The sequence below is a fragment of the Melopsittacus undulatus genome, chromosome 3, assembly GCF_012275295.1.
Source record: "Melopsittacus undulatus isolate bMelUnd1 chromosome 3, bMelUnd1.mat.Z, whole genome shotgun sequence".
NCBI lineage: Eukaryota > Metazoa > Chordata > Aves > Psittaciformes > Psittaculidae > Melopsittacus > Melopsittacus undulatus.
Window position 1 is genome coordinate 32,671,301 of NC_047529.1, and position 19,894 is coordinate 32,691,194.

A 19,894-nucleotide genomic window follows, 5' to 3' on the forward strand; every position below is an offset into this window, starting at 1 on the left:
TGAATCAGCAAATAATCACCTTGTGTTTCATTTCCTTTCACAGTTCATTTTGAATATCTTGAAAACCAAAGTCCCAAGTGGATATCAGGTGGTATTCCTTCATTGTGAAGCTCAACTGAATTAATCTTCCCCTTGCTTTCCACTTTCTCCCCTCAGGAGATCTGATTGTTCCTTTTGTGTCATAGAAGGTGATAACCTGATTAGCCACCAGGAAAACAAAATTAAGTTTCCCCTCAGATGAGCAATACAAACCCAATATTAACCTCTGAATTAACATTTTTTTGTATTCGCAATCTCTCCACACCAATACACTATTTCTAAAAATACTCTTATTTTTCAAGGAGAAGAAATTATTTTCAATTTTCCACAGTTTATTCTATTACCTACTGTAAAAGCAGGATTTTCCTCAGTCCTCATTTAGAGTTATTTATGCTTCTACTCATACTGTCAGCCAGAACTAAGGTCTGATAGTAGCAGCTTGCAGAACTGTGGAGGAAGGCAAATCCTAGTAATTATAAGTGAAAAACAGGAAAGCCATTCTGTTGTGAAATTGCTGCTGACAGACCAGTTGGTTGTTTGGCTTGTAGAGAACTAACCACCTTTTAACCTTGCTGGAAGTCCAAGGGTCAAGAAAGAAAACCACATATTGGGTAGAAATGGGATCAGCTATATACATAAACATCTCCAGAGTGCCAGCTGTGAAGATGGTAGGTAGCAGTCTGAACAATTTTTTTCCTACAATTCCCACATCTTATACCCTTCATTTTTAAGCTGGCAAATGATAACATGTAATCTTTAATTTAGTAAAAAGTCTTAACACCAAAGCATCCAGATATGCCATTGTGAAATAAAACAAAAGACCCAATGAAAATTTGTGAAAACATTTGTTAGAACAACACCAAAAAAAAAAAAATCAAAGCACCAAAAGACAAAACAGGAAAAAAATAACAGTCCAACACCAAAAAGCCTAAGAATCACACACCTGCTTCTGCCCCATAATAGCTTATCACTGTGGCTGGGACTAGTGTAATAATTCGGTATCTACTTTTTCCACCAGCATACCTTTTAGTAGTGTGTGGTGAGTTGACCCCAGGCAGCGGCTAAGAATCCACACAGCAGCCTGCTCACTCCCTCACCCCCCAGGGAGAATTAGGAGACAGAGTAGGAAGAACAAAAGCAACAAACCTTTCAAAATAAAGATCATTTAGTAAGTGAAGCAAAGACAAAGGTAAAACCAAAAAAAAGTGATGCAAAGACAAACACTCACCACGTCCTACAAGTAGACTGATCCCCAGCCAGCCTCCATGCGTTGATTGCTCCCCCAGAAAAACCTTCTCACACATTTTATGACTGAGCATAATGTTGTATGGTATGGAATACCCCTTTGGTCACTTGGGGTTACCTCTCCTGGCTGCGTTCCCTTCCAACTTCTTGCTCATTTCCAGCTTATTCATTGGAAGGGGGAAGAATGGGAAAAAGGGAAAGCCTTGATGGCATGCAAGCACTGCTCAGCAGCAATGAAAAAACTGGTGTGTTATTAACAAACCAAAATACAGCACCATCCTGGCTGCTAAGAAGAAAGTTAACTTGATTCCAGACAGAACCAGTAAACAGTCCCTTCAATCATATCCTTGTCTGTAAATTGGAGAGACATCAATTTGATAGGTGGACCACTCGGTGGACAAAGAACTGGCTGGATGGTTGCACTCAAAGAGTTGTGGTCAACTGCTCAATGTCCGGCTGGAGACCAGTAACCAGTGGTGTTCCTCAGGGATGGGTGTTGAGACCAGTATTGTTCAACATCTTTGTCAGCGACATGGACAGTGGGATTGAGTGTGCCCTCAGCAAGTTTGCCGATGACACCAAGCTGTGTGGTTCTGTTGATATGCTGGAGGGAAGGAATGCCATTCAGAGGGACCTGGACATGCCTGTGAGGTGGGCTGATGCCAACGTCATGAAGTTTAACCATGCCAAGTACAAGGTCCTACACCTGGGTCGGAGCAATCCCAGGCACAGCTACAAACTGGGCAAAAAGGAAATTCAGTGCAGCCCTGCGGAGAAGGACTTGGGGGTGTTGGTCGATGAGAAAATGAACATGAGCCAGCTTCAGTGTGCGCTTAAAGCCCAGAAAGCCAACTGTATTCTGGGCTGCATCAAGAGGAGCGTGACCAGCAGGTCAAAGGAAGTGATCCTGCCCCTCTACTCTGCTCTTGTGAGACCTCACTTGGAGTACTGTGTGCAGTTCTGGTGTCCTCAACATAAAAAGGACATGGAACTGCTAGAACAAGTCCAGAAGAGGTCCACAAGGATGTTCAGGGGACTGGAGCACCTCCCATATGAAGACAGGCTGAGAAAGTTGGGGCTGTTGAGCCTGCAGAAGAGAAGGCTGTGTGGAGACCTCAGAGCAGCCTTCCAGTATTTGAAGGGGGCCTACAGGGATGCTGGTGAGGTACTATTCATTAGGGACTGTAGTGATAGGACAAGGGGTAACAGGTTGAAACTTAAACAGCAGAGGTTTAGACTGGATATAAGGTAGAAATTCTTTACTGTTAGGGTGGTGAGGCACTGGAATGGGTTGCCCAGGGAGGTAGTGAATGCTCCGTGGCTGGCAGTGTTCAAGGCCAGGTTGGATGAAGCCTTGGGTGATATGGTTTAGTGTGAGGTGTCCCTGCCCATGGCAGGGTTGTTGGAACTAGATGATCTTAAAGTCCTTTCCAGCCATAACTATTCTATGATTCTATATTGTACAATTCATAACCTTTAGTTAGGTATTTACAAGAATTTTCACTACCCAGAATACCAGCTGCAAGGTTCAAACTATATGGGAGGATGACATTTCAAAAGTCACATCTTGAAGTAGATAACTGAATAGATCATGGTGCAGATGAAAATAAAGTAACCCAAAAGAATTATTAAATAATTTTTGATGGGCTTCCATTAGTTAAATACTTAATATGATGATAGCAATACTAAGTGTAAAATGTAACACAGTGTGAACTTAGCCTACGCAGGCTTCATTGTTGAGTTTTTTGAACAGAATTGTTTGAATGTGTCTCACCTAACCTGACTGACACACTTAGAAAGTAGGGCACTCTTTCAGTGGTAGTATGACTTCCCTAAGTTAGATGAGTCCTCCATTCTTAAAGTCCTGGTTTCTGGACAAGTACCTTTAACAACTAAGCTACTATATTAATAGTTTAATACACTGAAACACTTCAGTGTTTTTTCTAGGTGCCCAAACGCAAAGCTATCAGGTGACAAGTAGCAGAGAAGCACACCACTACTGACATTATCCATCTACAAATATCAAATACTGATTCCTATAACCTTAAAGCCTATGTACATTAAATGAACACTTCTTTCTGAAGCATTTCTTTTCAATTACAAAACCACCATGTTCAAATAAAGAGGTTTTTATTCTGGATGACATTTCAACCATTATTTCATAAAAATGCAATGACATAATTCTGATAAAAATAAGAAATTAGACAACTTCCATTCTCTCAGAAACCTTGGCAGTAGCCCACCTCATTTCAAATCCCACAGAATCAGCCCCTCCTCTAATTATTTAACTGCACTCTAATTATGATAGCAGGTTGCAGTAGTAGAAATGTGTCTTTGCAGACCTGGACCATTGAGATCTCTCTTCCTTCTGGAGCTTCTTTCAGTCATACAGCCTACTGTTGTTCCAGTCAGTTTTGTTTAATGCTTCTACCGGATTCCCATGTACAGGGCAAAAAGCATCAACAGCTCAGGAGAACTTCTTGGTACTTAAAACCAATCTTTAAGAGATATAATTTTGCATTTTGTGGGGAGTAACTTTCAGGAAGCTTAGAGTTTTGTATGTGCAATAACAATTCAAGCAGCAGGAGGGCAGTTCACCAATAGAGAATAGACCTGACTCTGTGCTTTACCAAGACTGTCTGTAATTATTCTAGAGATTCAGCCTGATGTTATTAATCAACAAAAAAAATGGACCAAAAGATCATGCAGCTGTACTTTATCTTGACCTAGAGAGATCACCTCCAAGTAATAAAAGCAAGTTTAGCTCCTCTGCCCATGTAATTTCTGCCTCGCTGATAAGACTGTCAAAGCCCATGTCATTTATGGTTGCTACAGATACTATTCTGAGACACAGCTGTTAATGAATAGACTGATAACTCCCAATAAATAAGCAACAGGGGGTAACAATTTTTATCTGTCCTGTCTTGCACTGCAGACAGAAAAAACATTGCACATAGAGTGAGTGTGAACTGGCTTTATCCTCATACAGTCAATCTGGTAAATGAAATAAACCAGTTAAAAATTTACCACTATTGTTTTTTTGTTTGTTTGTTTTTTCAGGTTAGAACAAATATCAGGGTAAAATCTGTTTCACAACTGCAAGAAATAACTGGAAGAGTCAGTGAGAGGAAAAATGTCAGTGAGAATGAGAAGCACCCACTAAATATACAAATGAAATCCAATAAAATTTTCATAATCATAAGTCTACGAATGAATCCTTAGAAAAAGTCTTGAAGCTCATAAACCTTATTTAAACCATCCATTACCAAGTCAGCATTTATCACTACAACAGAGGTACTGGACTATCAAGGCTATGCGGTACAGAACAGTTGGAAGTGATGTACAGGAGAAGGATGGAAATTCAGCCAGCAACTTCTGGCTTACCTCTTGTCTGCTCTGATAGGTAATATCTAGAGTAACTACTGATATGTGGGGTTTTGTTGTTTTTTTTTCATTTCAGGTTTGACTGCAAGCATCTAAGCACTGAAAATGCTACAGAAGCAGTATTTAGAAGAAAGTAGTTCCCTATTTTATTTTTTTTCTGAAAGAAGTCCTGCCATCTTAATTCTATAAAGTAATGCAAAAAATATTTTTGTAGTTTCCCTTTTAAGCAAATAAAACTTACTGGAAGACCTCAATGCATTTCTTGAACATTACCATGAAAATGAAAGCACTAGCAGTAGTCAGCGTATTGTGCTAGAACTGGTGACCATAATTCCATTCTTCACTCTTAAGATTCCTCAAAACTGAATATCATCAGATTCAAAAGCTATGCAGAAACTGTGACTGCATTCCACACCATGCTGTGGCAAGGGGCCTTTTCAGTGTGTCACTGCATCCACATACACTGGTTCATCCCAAGAAAACCAAGACAGATGTGTGCCTTAATATCCTCCCAGCTTGAAGTTGAGAACTTTGTTTTGTGTTAATTCTCTTGCAAGTGGGCATGGTCTTATTAGCTAAAACATATCTTTACTATGGCTATTTATTATCTATAGCCTTATAAACTCTGGGAGTACTAACTAGGGATTTGGATGTGTCCAACACATGCACTCTGTCGTGAAGATAGGAAGTGCATCTTAGTCCTATGGATATCATCAAAAAGAGACAGTGTTTGAATGCATTTCTTGCTTCCTACTAAACTTAGACAAAGTCTGATAAATAACATCTTAAAATCACTTACAGAATGAGATGAGATTTAATGCAACACCTCTGCTTTCTTGATTCCTCCCATTCTTGTCAAAGCATGTAGAAAGTTTTAACATTATACGCTATTGTTATTGCTGTGTATACTTCTGCAATTTGAGAATTCTTAACCTGAAACAGAAGCCTTGTGCAGTGCACTACAGTCCACAGTAATAATGTATACTGTACATAAATATAAATAGGTCAAAAGCTAAATTGTTACACCATTTCATAAAATAAAATAAAATAATGTGCTCCTTTATACGTTACCCATAAGGAATCTCCATGTTCTCCCACAAGTGCACATTTAGAAATAGGTAGCAAAACATTAATTAGATTCTCTCTTTCTCAGTACATGAAAGGATAAGACTTACAAAAGTTGAGTCCTTTTCACTTGTACCCAAGGCAATGGGAATCAAAGTTTTTAAATACCTGAGCAGGATCACTACACTCACCTCACATATTCAAATTTTTAAGTGCTGTTTTTACTAAACTAATTCAGTTGCTGTTCCTGCAGTGTTAAGGTGAGAATTTTATTATCATTTAAATGTACTACCACAGCAGGTACCTCCTTTAGGAGCACCTGCAATCCCAGTAGATCAGATGCTATACCTAAGGCATAATCCATAAAGACTGTATCTGTGCACAAACACATATCTATATACACATATGTATAGTATATAAATATATATAAAAAGATTATTCAATTTATTTTCAGCCCCCGAAGGACTGATTGTGATCACCCAAAGAACAGTAGCATCATAAAAAAGGTAGTGCACATTCTTCATATTTTCACCATTCATTCTTAAATTGGAAAGGCCTTTTAATTTTTAATCTGTATTCTATTGAATTTTTGTGGCAAGCAGCCCAGTATACAGGAAAACAAAAGATCATATGATAAAACTGATAAAGCTTCTATTCTGGGAAAAGCAGTTGCAATCCACTGAACAGAACAGAAATAATCAACCAGCATTTTTCATTTTTGCTTTATTTTGAGCTTTGAAATACTTAATTTATCTAAGGGATGTAAAAACTATAATGATGAATACTCAACTTCAGAATAGTATATCTGTGTCAAGTGCACATCTTACAGTCACAGTAAGAGTGCAGAAACTATAACAAATGCTAATAGACAAAATCAAGCTTCTAATAATGCACATATGAGAAACTGAATTATACCACTTAGTCTTTATAGTAAAAAGAGCAAACCCATATGAAACAAGGCTAGAAACAGAACAATACGGACACAGGACACTGTACACTATTAAAAAAGACAAAGTGGAATGACTTACCACTTCTTCATGGGTAGCACTTTCTACATTTATACCATTAACCTAAAACCAGATATGATAGGGAGAAAATGATTTGTAATGTGTAAGTTAACGAAATAAACATAAAAGCAAGTATGAAAAAAATGTGGAAAAAGTGAATGTTTACTGACCTGTATTATTGCATCTCCTATAAATAACATTCCTGTTTGGTCAGCTGTGGGATTACAGAAGGAATACATTTTAATTAAAAGTAGTACTGAAAGATAATACTATATTGTCTTCCAGCAATTGGTTTAGCATGCTGTTTGTAACCTTCATTTGCAAATGATTTGATTGTGAAGATATCAATGGCACAACAATCAGTATTCATCGTACAAAAGTAATAGATTCTTAGCAATTTTAAACAAATTAGCAGTCACTTTCCAAGCACAAATAACTTATTTAAAATGGAATACAAATGTCATTTCTCACTAATGAAGGATTTCATTAAATTATGTGGAAAGTGTGATTCACACTTCTCATTATTCTTTCACAAAAAGGAAATAACGATTCCTGAAACTACTTAGCAGTTCCTTTCCCACTGAACAAATTTACAGGGACTGGTATAATTAAAGAGGTTGTACCTAGAATTTAATAGGACTCTTTAACATGAAGTTGGAGTTAGCGTTGCTCCTGAGAATAACAAAATACATTATTCCAGTCTTTAATTGGTATGCTTCCTGCCTTACAGACTGGCTGGAAATAAAGTTATGAAAGTACAAACGATTCCATGCAGGTATAAGCAATGACGTTTTTGAGGTTATTTTTATAACTTGTCAATTGCTTACTTTTTAGGGGAATTTGAGGCTGTTTATCCCTTAGAATGCACTTCTTAATTGAAAGTAAGCCTCTGACCCTGCTAAGACTGATATAATTAAATAAGGCATACTCATATATGATCTTACACGGTCGCAGCTTGAGGCTTTGAAGACTGCAGTAAATGTTAACAGTATTAAGAGATGGAAATTGATTTAAAAAATAAAGAAAGAACTTCAAAGACTGTTTTTACCATGTCTGCAATATAACTGTAGCCACTACAAATGTACTTTTGGTACAAAATAACTTTTTCATATAAAATTGTCCTTTCTAATAGATTTAGCACCACTCTTTTGGCAGATAAAAAATACCAGTTCATTAACCATACTTTGATCAGGACTTAGGTAATATTTCACTATTTATTTTAAATACCACACTAGAAGTTGCATTGAAGGTCTTTAACCACTTCTTATGCTGCTTTGTACTTCAAAAATATGCACACAATTTATGATGGCTGGTAGAGAAAACAGATTTATGTACAGAAATGCAACTGAATTAAAGCAGTTGAAAAGCATCACTAAGCAATGGGAAGTAGCCTATATTGAGTACATGCATAGCTAGAGGTGCTGAACATTAGCTTGGGCATCTCAATGCTAAACTTCTGTTTCAAATGTTAGTAATACATATACCATTAGTGAAAAATATAATAATTTTTTTTCATTTAATGCTTATATTGAGGCCACTGGGCTGTTTTAGGAAAGTGGGAGCATAGTTTAATTTGGGATAGAACAAAGAGGGTGCATTTGAAATTCCAGCTATGGGAAAACACAAAAGGATAAAGTCAAGGGTGCATGCCTTGCATCCTGTGAGTGACTGAGTCAGAACTGAGTGGAGAAGTTTTGAGTATGTCTGCTTACGAGTATATGCAACAAAACCCTGCAACTTGAATAAGTGCAGAACCTGGAGATCAACTGAACGATGTCTAACACAGGGAGAGAGTGTTCTCAAACCACTTCAGGAGGACACCCCTAATATAGAATCATAGAACCATAGAATAGCTAGGGTTGTAAAGGACCTTAAGATCATCTAGTTCCAACACCCTTGCCATGGGAAGGGACACCTCACACTACACCATATCACTCAAGGCTTCATCCAACCTGGCCTTCAACATTGCCAGGGATGGAGCATTCACAATCTCCCTGGGCAACCCATTCCAGTACCTCACCATCTTAACAGTAAAGAATTTCTTCCTTATATCCAGTCTAAACCTCTGCTATTTAAGTTTCAATCCGTTACCCCTTGTCCTGTCACAACAGTCCCTAATGAATAGTCCCTCACCAGCATCCCTGTAGCCAGTCCCTGGCTGTTATTCTGTCTGTGTGTGGATTGCAGTAGGACTCACACTCCAAGTTATCTTACTCCAACAATCTGTAGGAACGCAGATGTGTTCCTTTATACTTCAAGTATTTACAGATCAAGTACCAGAAAGCTGATCCACAGATGTGATGAGGATGGCACACACGAACTGCAGGTAGCACTCTTTTTCTGAGGCCCTGTCTTATTGGCTCTTCTGGGAGGCCAAAGCAGCTGTTGCCATTGGAAAGATCAGTTGGAAAGAGCAATATTGCAAAAAGAAGCACCATAAAAGAAAAAGGGGTGAAGATGCAAGAGATGGTTGGGAAGAATTTCTGTAAGAGGTGAAAACAGAAAAAAGTAGGATTGGTTATAAGGGAAAGTGTACTGAGCCAGAAAGTGTTTGAGTGAAAGATGAGATCCTGATGGAAGAGAGCATCATGAAGATTTGTAGGCAGGTAGGTAGGTATCACCATGCTCCTGGATGTTCAGCTATCCATGACCCACTGCATAATGACACGATTGCACAGCTGCACAATCTTGTTTAAATCTGCTGAGAAAACTGCTTGGTTTAACAAAAGTTATAATAAAATACATAGAATGGTATCAATGCAGAACAGGAAAGGAACTTTCCAGATACAGGTAAAATTCTTGAGATGAGTCTAGTTAGCAGCTCAAGACTGGAAGAGGAAAAGCATTGACATGACAAGGTGTAAAATTCAAGGAAGAAAACCATGGAGCTAGAGGATGGTAACTCAGCAGCACTGAAGGCAAATCACTTCCAGGGAGCAATAGAGGGTGAATCTTTCCCACCTGTTGACTGCCAGGTTAGTAAGGACTCACTGGTAATTCCACAGGGTTGATGCGCACTGCAATATCCTCAGCTACCTACTGTGTGTCTTAGCCAATAAATTTTATAGCTTAAGAGCACAAAGCAATTATATCCTACTTGCAAAGTCTCTACACACAATCAGAGCTGTCCAGATAAGTAAATGAGAGAAGAAGCATTATGTGGTTGGTGCCAAACATTCTGTGAACTGAAACAAAGCACAGAAAATGAGGACAAACATGGCATTTGCTCAAAAAGTACATTATACTGCAAACTAACCAAATAATGTAGACAACTCCATAGCTGCTCTCATCACAGCCAGTGATGGCACTCTGACAAACTATGTTTGCATGTCTGCAATGAAACACTTTGGTTTTAGCTAATTTAAAATCAATGATGATTTTAAAACAAAATATTTTGCACAAAACAAATTTATAGAGGAGGACAAATTTATTTGTCTCCCACAGCAGTCAGGTCTCCATGGACTTCTCCAAAATAAGTCCTGCCCACGGGCTGCAGTTCTTCATGAACTGCTCCAGCGTGGGTCCCTTCCACAAGGGTGCAGACCTTCAGGAACAGACTGCTCCAATAAGGGTCTCCTGCAGTATCACGGGTCCTGCAGCAAACCTGCTCCATTGTGGACTCCTCTCTCCATGGGGCCACAGCTCCTGCCAGGAGCCTACTCCAGTGTGGGCTTCTTACAGGTTCACAGACTCCTTCAGGCACCCCCCTGCTCCACCATGGACACCTACATGGGCTGCAGGGGCACAGGCTGCCTCGCCATGGTCTGCACCATGGGCTTCAGGGGAACTTCTGTTCCAGTGCCTGAAGCACCTCCTCCTCTCCTCCTTCACTGACTTGGGTGTCTACAGGGCTATTTCTTTCACATACTCTCTGGCTGCAATTGCTGTTGCACAGTAACATTTTCCCCTTCTTAAATTACCCCAGGCACACTACTACTATCACTGATTGGCTTGGTCTTGATCAGCAGTGGGTCTGTCTTGGACCTGCCTGGCATTGACTATTTCAGATATGGGGGAAACTTCTAGCAGCTTCTCACAGAAGCCTAGCTTTCTTGCTGCCAAAAGCTTGACACACATTATACAGGCAGGGAGCACAGGTTTGGAGAGATAAAAATTGGCATTATGTGAATTAATAAGAAGGATATCCAGCGGTGCTACAGAAATTGCCACTGATCCTCCTGATTATGAATGCCTTAATGGCAGAATGAATCTCCTGCTGAGTCACAGAAGATCAGTTAATAAAAATGCTACTCTGAGAATAGGTTATGGGACTGTTGAGGCCATTCTGCAGAAAAGTATTTTAGCTGGCACTTTGCATAGCTGCATAATATACAGAATTGTATCTGCAACATTAAAACAAGATAAATATGGGTTGGCCTGGGAAATCAAAACTGTTTTCAGCTTGGACTATAAAAGAATAACATGAACTATAATAGTGCACAGGCACCAGAAGCATCACAAGGAAAGACTATATCTTTTACTTAAGCATCTGAGTGAGAGCTGGATATAGCAGTCTTTACAGTTTGGCATATCGCAACACATGCCTGGAATTGATACCAAGAATTGTGTAGGTCAATGTACAAGCTAGCAACGTGTTCCATCTACTGCACCAGATAGGATCCTGTAGACAAAGCAATGCTGTGTTTTTCTCGTAACACTGGAATGATTAGTAAATTCATGGACATGGATCCTATCCGGACAATCTGATATGTGCAAGAGATGGGGATAAAGACCAAACAAGTGTGTTGGTCAAAAGGCAACTCCTTTTGCCACTTAGAAGTGATAATAGGAGAGAATTTGTGAAACCATGATTTATAGCAATATATTGGCACTCCTGTGCACAAAAGTGAAAATTATTATTTTGTTCCATATAAAAACCATGTTGTTTTGGATGGGAAAACTGGGGAAGGGAGAATACAGAACAATCCAAATCCTTTACAGAAATAAACACAACTAATTAAATGTGATTTCTTGCTGCTCTGTGACACTGGAACTGTATTCACAGAAAAGACTAAGCATCATGAGAGGGAAAGAACCATAGACTGGAAGCAGACAAATTTTTCTTGAAGTTTTGACTAAAAGTTGACAGGGAAATTAAGAAGAATCATCCTCCAAAAATTACATGTGAATAGCAGAATCCCAGCTGGAAAAAGGTTATCAAGTCAGATTCCACAGTGGAAAAACGCTGAAGTGACGGATATTTCTAACCATATATATACTTCCCATTTTTAGTGTCACATCTAGTATTGTGTTGCAATGAAACATGATTTTTGCTGTTCCATTACTGCTTTTTCTTCTCCTACACTTTATCTATTTGTATCTGTTTATGTTTGTGATTTCCTATTTCTCTCTCCATTAATTTTCATTCAGTGTGCATATCCCTTAAGGGCAATTCTCTCTCCCCATTCTGAACTCTATTCTCAAATGATCATCAAGTGTATAATTATATCTGGAATTATGACATTTTACAGAAATTTTACAGTTAGAAGTAAAGCACACTGAAAACATGAGACATGAATTGCTATAACTTCAACCTTTTTCCAGATGAAAGGTTTTAATTCTAAAAGAGTTGGAAAATACTGAACAGGAAAATTGTAGCGCAGATTAGCTTGTAGATGGTGCAGCAGAGAGAGCCCACAGGAATGGTTATCAAGATAAATTTGTATTAGAGAAAAATACTTCCAGTTTTACATTCAGTTCTTCATCATTTGATTTTACCTTTATAGAAAAATACTCAAAGGAAGAAAGAAAAATTGGAACATTAATAGTAAAAGTACTTTAAAGTTTTGCCTTTTTAAGAAAAATCATGACAACTAAGATGTGACTAAAAGAAAAGCAAAGCTTTTTTTTCATATTAAGTTAGACAATTTATGAATAAGTAACATTATCTGAGGAAACAAATTATAATCTGGCATCTTCAATCTTTCTTTTTTTTCCTAAATTACGAACCTAAGTTTCCATTAAAGTATATTCTAGTATGCCGAAAAGTTTTAAATGTTTTAGAAATGATAGCTGAAAAACAAACTTGGAGACTAAGGTTAGATGCCAAATGTAGCAGAAACACATGCTTTAAACGAATTACAAGCAAAAAAGAGATGTAGTTCCTAAAATAGCCTTAAAAGTCTCCAGTTCAGAAACCAGTAAGGGAAAGATAAGAACAGTGGAAAGATCAAAACCAGAACTTTTCTGAAATTGCCAAAGGATGTTATTAAACTTCTCATATTATTCCATGTGACATTATCTCCAAGCAGAAGGGCTGTTACATTTCTCTTTCCATCAAATACACTGTACTGCTCTTGATTGCATCAGCCTTAAAATCAGCTGGATAAGTTTTCCTTTTTTAATTAGTATCTTTCAATGCAATGGTAATCTTTGTCACAGTTAAGAGGTGTTTTCTGTCTAGCTGCTTGCTTTTCCAGTTTCTGTAGCAGTTTCTGTGGTTAAAGCTCCAAATCCAAACTCCAAAGCACCATCCATCCTCAAAGGGACTTCAGGCAGTTCTCTCCTGAACATATTATTTGAATAAAAAAATATTACACAGTTCTTTAATTTCTCTTCATTGAATAATTACCATCAATGTTTTTTTTCAACTTGGACTGTAGTTCTAACAAATTCAAATAGCAAATTTTGTTAATATTTCGTTAAATTTCTGCAGTTCATAAGGGAACTACATTGTCAATCAGAGGGAGGTGAGTGGAAGAAAAAAGAAACTCTACATATCAGTGGCATCCTATGGCCACAGCTGATTCACTCAACTGCTACCTCAATAGATGACAACTCTGGAATAGATGACAAATGGAAAAAAACCAATGTATTTTTCGTACCTTTCTCTATTTAGTCTGGAGTATAAGAATGATAACTATAATATTAGAGGTCCACTGAAATTCTAAATAATGTTTTTCAGATTTTATATCTACCTTTTTTTTAATAAACTGTAAAATGCACCCTCTGAAGAAAGTATTCTTCAGAAAACCGTTTACAACCAACATTTTATATTTTGACTGTTGTGCAAAACTGATTATTGAAAGTTGATCATCTTCACATGCATTGAGAAGAATCTGACCATTAAGACACTCTCTGAATGCAATTTTTTTTCAGTATCAGGAATTCTGTATACATTTCTAGACAGAAACATGTATCTACGTATACAAATATAAAGCCTCATTTTGGGAAAGTACCTAAGCAACTGCTTAATTCTAGAGCTGTTTCTGATCTTTAGCCAAACCAAAGAAATGGAATAAAATTTCAAACTGACCTAAAATGGGAATGATTTGGTTTTCTCTGTAAAGATGAGTTCTGGATTCATCGAGCTTTTAAATCCTATTCAAAAAATTAGCATAAAATCTACAACAAAATAAATTGCTAAGCAAAACTTAAAAATATTTAATCCCAAATTGTCTTCTGTCCAGGAATTATTTATGAATAATTTATTTTATTGTAACAATGAAAATATTACCATCTAATAAACCATTTACTACCTCATTTTAAGTGTATGCCTGTTCAGTTGTATCCTTCTACCCAAAGAATTAATTTTATTTAGGTCAATAAGTGTCTTGCTTTAGTATTTAACCCTCAAAACAAATTCCAGTAGTATAAATCATCCTAGAACCTCACCTCAAGAATTCATCTACCTATATGCTTCTCACTAAATATACAATGAATGCTACCAGACCTCAAGTATGTTCTCAACTATCAGGTTGAATAAAAACTCTTTCCTGAATCTGGGATCAAAATATTTTCTTTTTATTTGCTGACATCTTTAATAGTTCATTAAGATGTCATTTCTATTTAGAAGTACTGACTTTTATGGCCTGCTTATTCTTGAGGAGGCAACAATAATAAAAGAAATCCCATATGCTAAGAATATTCTTCTATGATTTCTGAAAATAAATTCAGAACTGAAGGCACTTGTCCAAGGGAGAGAACAGTGAGTAGATTCTTTTTTAGCTTTCCAGTAATAACATTGGCAAATACAATTTTAAAAAAATATACAAAATATGAATAATACTAAAAAAACACTGAAGAAATTTGTGAAATTAGGAAACAAGTGTATAGATATTAAATACCATCCAGCTTTAAATGTTTATGTTGAAATAAGACCTTTCTGATGTTCAAATATGGCCTTGTGTTCAGTCTTCACCTTCATTAGCATAAAGCTTAATGCAAATTTGTGATCTAGTCTGACTCCCTTTTAAATGCAAATGTCTCCATTTGGGTTTAAACCATCCTTAATCTCGACCTTGCTGGCTCAGTGGAATGAATCTCTCAGGCTGATGAAGCCAAGGCAGCTGTAGGAATGAAGAACATCAGCTATGAAGTAGACCATGCTGTGCAGATTGACTGTAATCTCACATCATTTCCAACAACTTGTTATGACTAGGATTGGTTACCCCACTTCTACCACCCTTGAGGATAACTGTAGTCAACACATTAAAAATACCTATAGGGGAAGTATCACATATGCTTCCATACTAAACAATCTTTGCTTGGCATCTAAGTGTAAATGAAACTGTTAAAAGCCCTCATCAAACTGACACCATGTCCTCCAAACAGATGGTCCTGAATTCAGGCAGCCAGGATGTGATATTTGGACAGTCTGTGTTTGCAGAGCACATGGTTTTAAGCCAAAAATGTTTCAGTGGCTGAATAGCCCAAGTTCATTCCAGTCCTGCCAGGGTATATAGCATCCCCCATCAGAAAGGACTAAACATAAAATGGAGGATTGTTCAATAAAGCAGAAAGTGAGATATAAGTCAAATTTTATCACAAAGGGCGGAAAAATGCTTTCAAGTTAAGGTCTTAATGAATTTCAGCTCTTAAGAGAAGACCTTCTTTGAAACTGGCAAAATTCAAACTATACCTATTCCACTCAGCTTTATTTAATTTTATTTAAGTATTTTCAGCACACCTAAGTGATCCGAACCCACTGTATTGTTTCATTGTTGCTGCCTGTATGACTCCACATGTTATATGAGATAAGCAGAGCGCACAGCAGTAGCCAGATTACTGCAGCATGTCTCATCAAAATGGAAAGTTGCATTAGGGTGACAAAACATGACTGCTAACTTGGTAATTTTGCAACACAGATCAGAAATATGATCGCTTGATGGTTATACAATTAAAATGCCCAATACTATATGCAGAAAGTAATTTGAATGTATGACAAGGTTAGATTTTAATGTTCTTTTTTTTTACAGTCCCCACTCTGCCACGGCCAGGTGGAGGGGAGAAAACACCGATACGATGTAGGTTCACAAAAGCTCCGTTTATTGATTACAAGGCTGCTCTTAATATACTGTTTTAAGCTTCCTTACACGTGATCACGCATTACTTGATTGGCTGCCTCGCTTTGTCCACGAGGCATACACGCTCCCCTTTACCTTTCCTGATTGGTTTCAAACATTCGTGTCAGCTTAGCGTTACATCATGCTTCTGCAATTACTGGCATCTTGTTATTGCGTTCCTGTTTTGCTGATCCTGACAGTTCTTCTTCTTTTAACGTGGGGTCATAAGTTCACTTTCTCACAGCTTGCTGTAGGCCTGTTCAAGCGCCCATGCTCGACCCCCAACACCACTCTTTAAGTTCCACAAGTTCATAAAGATGATTTAGTAATTACAAATGGGGTAACAGATCTGAGAAAGATGTAAACACATGACAGCTCATTTACCCATATATTGTGTCTAAGGATTCTTTCTATTTAGTGAATCTGACAAAATTTCTTACAAATTCAATGTACAAGTAAACCTGACCTGATGCCTTTCAAAGTTCTCAATATTCAGTTATACATCTCTGAAAATAAGACTCTACATCTATTTGACTGTAAGCCTTCTGCAGTTTTTACCACAAATAAATTATTAATACTTACACATACATAAAAATAACACACACCTAGAAGCTCTTGGCAAATCATCAACTCTTGTACAATGTTTGTACAACTATTGTACAATGATAGAGCACAATGTACTCTATCTTAAGCCAGTTTCAAAGGAAGATACAGGAAAAGCAATATGGTATTAAATAATATTAAAAAAAACCTAAAGAAAGCATAATCAGTTTTAGAAAGTCTTACTGAAATACTCCAACACCAATACTACCTTTTCATCATCTGGGAGATTATAAATCATGTTGCTAATATGCTGCATTAGCTGGATGATTTTATATATGATTCCATGATATATGGGTAGGAGAAAAAAAATCCTTGTTTTGAAGTGAAGTAGTAACCAATAGGATTAAAATTAATCTGTAGCTAATTTTTGACATCATAACTTTTGATATTGTAAATGTGGTTGTATGTACTTGTTCTCATTCTGCCTGGCACAGTCCCTCAGAAACTAACTTTACCAAAAGATTTGGTGATATGAAAAAATGTAGCTTTTGTTAGAATGGAAGACAGAATCCACAGAAAAATGTAAAAGGCTTAATGTTAGTGATGAGTTGTTGGCACTAGCAAAACTTGCTCTTAATACTACTCAGGAAAATCTCAAGACATTCTTCCTGTGATTTGTAATACATTGCACATTAGTCTCCAACACTGAATGATCACTTAATCTTATCTTTCAGAAATGCAAAGTTATGCTCTTGAGTTTCTACATATGTTTCAGTGAACTCATTCAAGGAAAGTCTTATTGAATAGAGTGAACTAGGATAACTTAAATTGGAAGTTATAAACACAGTTATTACAGCCCAGAGGTCTCTAAGCCAGTCAAAAACTGTAAGAATAATATTTATGACCGCTGTGCTACAGAAGTGCTTATGTTGAATAATGAAATAAAATCCAATTGAAATATTCATCCTGTCTCAATAGCTGAAGTACAAATGCCTTCAACTGCTGCTTAAGGTCAATACCAACAGAAACACTTCTCCTATATCTGAAAAATTTAAAGAACACAAAGTTAGCTGACTACATTCTTTAGGATAGCACAAAGGTTTATACAGCTATAAAAAACAAGCAACCCCTTTTTATATTTCTAGCTTGAGAACTACAAAATAGTACCGTATTCCAACAAAGTAAGGATGCAAACATGATCTTGCAGAGTTTTCATATAACAAGCACTACATTTCACAAAACTATCAGGAGTTATCAGACTTTTAGAAACCCAGTACTTTAGTCAGTAATGAGAATATTAAAATCCATCATAGTAAAATTCCTAATAAGAAATCACTCATCAGGTAACTGATGTATTTTCAAATGTTACATGATACATGAAACAAAAGTTGCATGATACAACTTTTTTTATTTTTTAAAATTCAGTATATTTGCTTAAAGCAGGAAGTAATTTCATTGCTTGACTCAAAACCACCTTTGAAGCCAGCCAATCTGTTTCACTGTTATAAGTAACTTGTATAGTGGAAGTCGAATTAAATCACCAATGAAAATTGGTGATTTATTCACACTAGGAAAATACAGAAGTTCAGTCCAAAATTTGTTTTGAGATAACTCTGTATGAGTCTCATCTTTCCCTCATGCTTAACATCTCCTCTCATTTTATACAACATAAATATTTTCCCAGATGTATAAAACATATCTATAAGTAGGGAGAAAGAATGTATATATTTTTAAAACACTTATTTTCCCTTAAATAATATTACCAGATTGTTTCCTCTAACATTAAAGCACTAGAATATTTAAACAGAAATAGTCCCTGAAGCTCATACGTGAGATAAATTCGAACATACTCTCTTCATCACTATTATTTACTAATTAATATGATAATATTCAAGTAATTACTACTCAAGCAAAAGAGGGACCGCCTGAAGAAAATGTAGAGGAGAAAACCAAGCACAGTCTGTGAGCTAGTGGAGCAATAGGCTTGCCAAGCAAATGTGCTTAATCTCCACTGCAGCAAAGCAGGAAGAGAGGCTGATGAATTCAGAAGATTGTGTCAGTGGCTCTGAGTTGTTTAAGGAGCAGGACATGCACTGAGGGTCACAGTGCCCTGCTCTGCCTTTTCTTGCAGGAAAGGTTAGATGAAATTCATAGATTTACTCTAGAGAAGGGGGGAAGCACATAGAAGCTTATAACAGAAACACACCAAATCTTCAAATATGTAAAAGAATGCCTCAGCAAAGAAAATAACAAACTAGCCCCCACATCCATGTCTAACAGAGAAGAAAACATGACACTGTTTTCATCAGCCAAGACCCTTAGTTCAAGTTTCAAGGCACTGCCCACCCATGTGAAACTTACTGAAGAGCCCCTTTGTTTTCCAGTGCAGCTCTTCAACTTACAAAAAACAGTCCAAGCTCTCACACAGTTCCCCAAAGGTTCCTCTTGCTAGGTAAATGTCAGTGTAATACTTAATTGGGATAGACTACACTGATTTAAATCTTGTGATATCATAACCATAATAAACATTACAAATCACTCTCTGCATGCAACTAGGCACAGTTAGTCATATACCACATAGTGAATTATTGTGTGGGAAAAAATATGTCTGGTTTGTATTTTTTTTATCTGCTGTATTTAAAATTAAGTACATCAGTAGATTTCCTATGTCACAGTTTTGTTTCCAAAAATAACATTCAATATTTTGTTTACAACACAACTGTCTTACTGCAGTAAAAAATATGTTTTCAGAACCCATTACTTACCAGTAAAATAGCAAGTATAGAGCCTAAAGACTTGAAAAGATAATAGATTTTGAATTCAACACAAAGGCACATGGACCTTTTGGACATTAAAGAATATCTTAAAGATAGTGTAAGGCTGAAAGCGTGTGACACATGTGTTTTAATCCTCAGTTTAAAGAGAATTAATTTTTTTTAAAAACAATCCATATATACTACAGTACTGTGTAAGTAAATAACATGAATATAAGTTACCTGCTTGGTCTTTAAATATTTTTGATATGACGACAGGCACTTTGTGCTCAGCACCACCCTGTAAAAGACGTGTATTAACCATGAGATCTCAATTAAGACTGAAGTGAATTAGCTGTACGGAAAAATTAGAAGAAATGAGAAGAGATTCATACCTTTATGCTTAAGCCCAAGCCACCAACTGGTTGTCTATGAAGTGTAACAGTTCTGTGCTTTAAAAAATTGTAGAAAAAATAAATTTAGGTGAAAACACAATATATGAAGAAGCATATAAGATGGTTTTAAACCTTTTTTCTTTTTACTGCTAAAAACTTCTTTCTCAGAGATAGCCTAG

The 19,894-nt window shown here is 36.9% G+C and overlaps 1 protein-coding gene across 1 annotated transcript in view; it reads right to left on the minus strand.

Moving 5' to 3' along the window:
- SNTG2 (syntrophin gamma 2) overlaps nt 1–19,894 on the minus strand; it is a 260,496-nt gene that overhangs the window by 112,392 nt on the left and 128,210 nt on the right. The window contains exons 3-6 of the mRNA XM_034060916.1: nt 19,716–19,772; nt 19,564–19,621; nt 6,911–6,954; nt 6,762–6,803 (exon numbers count right to left, since the gene is read on the minus strand). Coding sequence (XP_033916807.1) covers nt 6,762–6,803; nt 6,911–6,954; nt 19,564–19,621; nt 19,716–19,772 — 201 coding nt within the window. The remainder of the gene's footprint in view (nt 1–6,761; nt 6,804–6,910; nt 6,955–19,563; nt 19,622–19,715; nt 19,773–19,894) is intronic.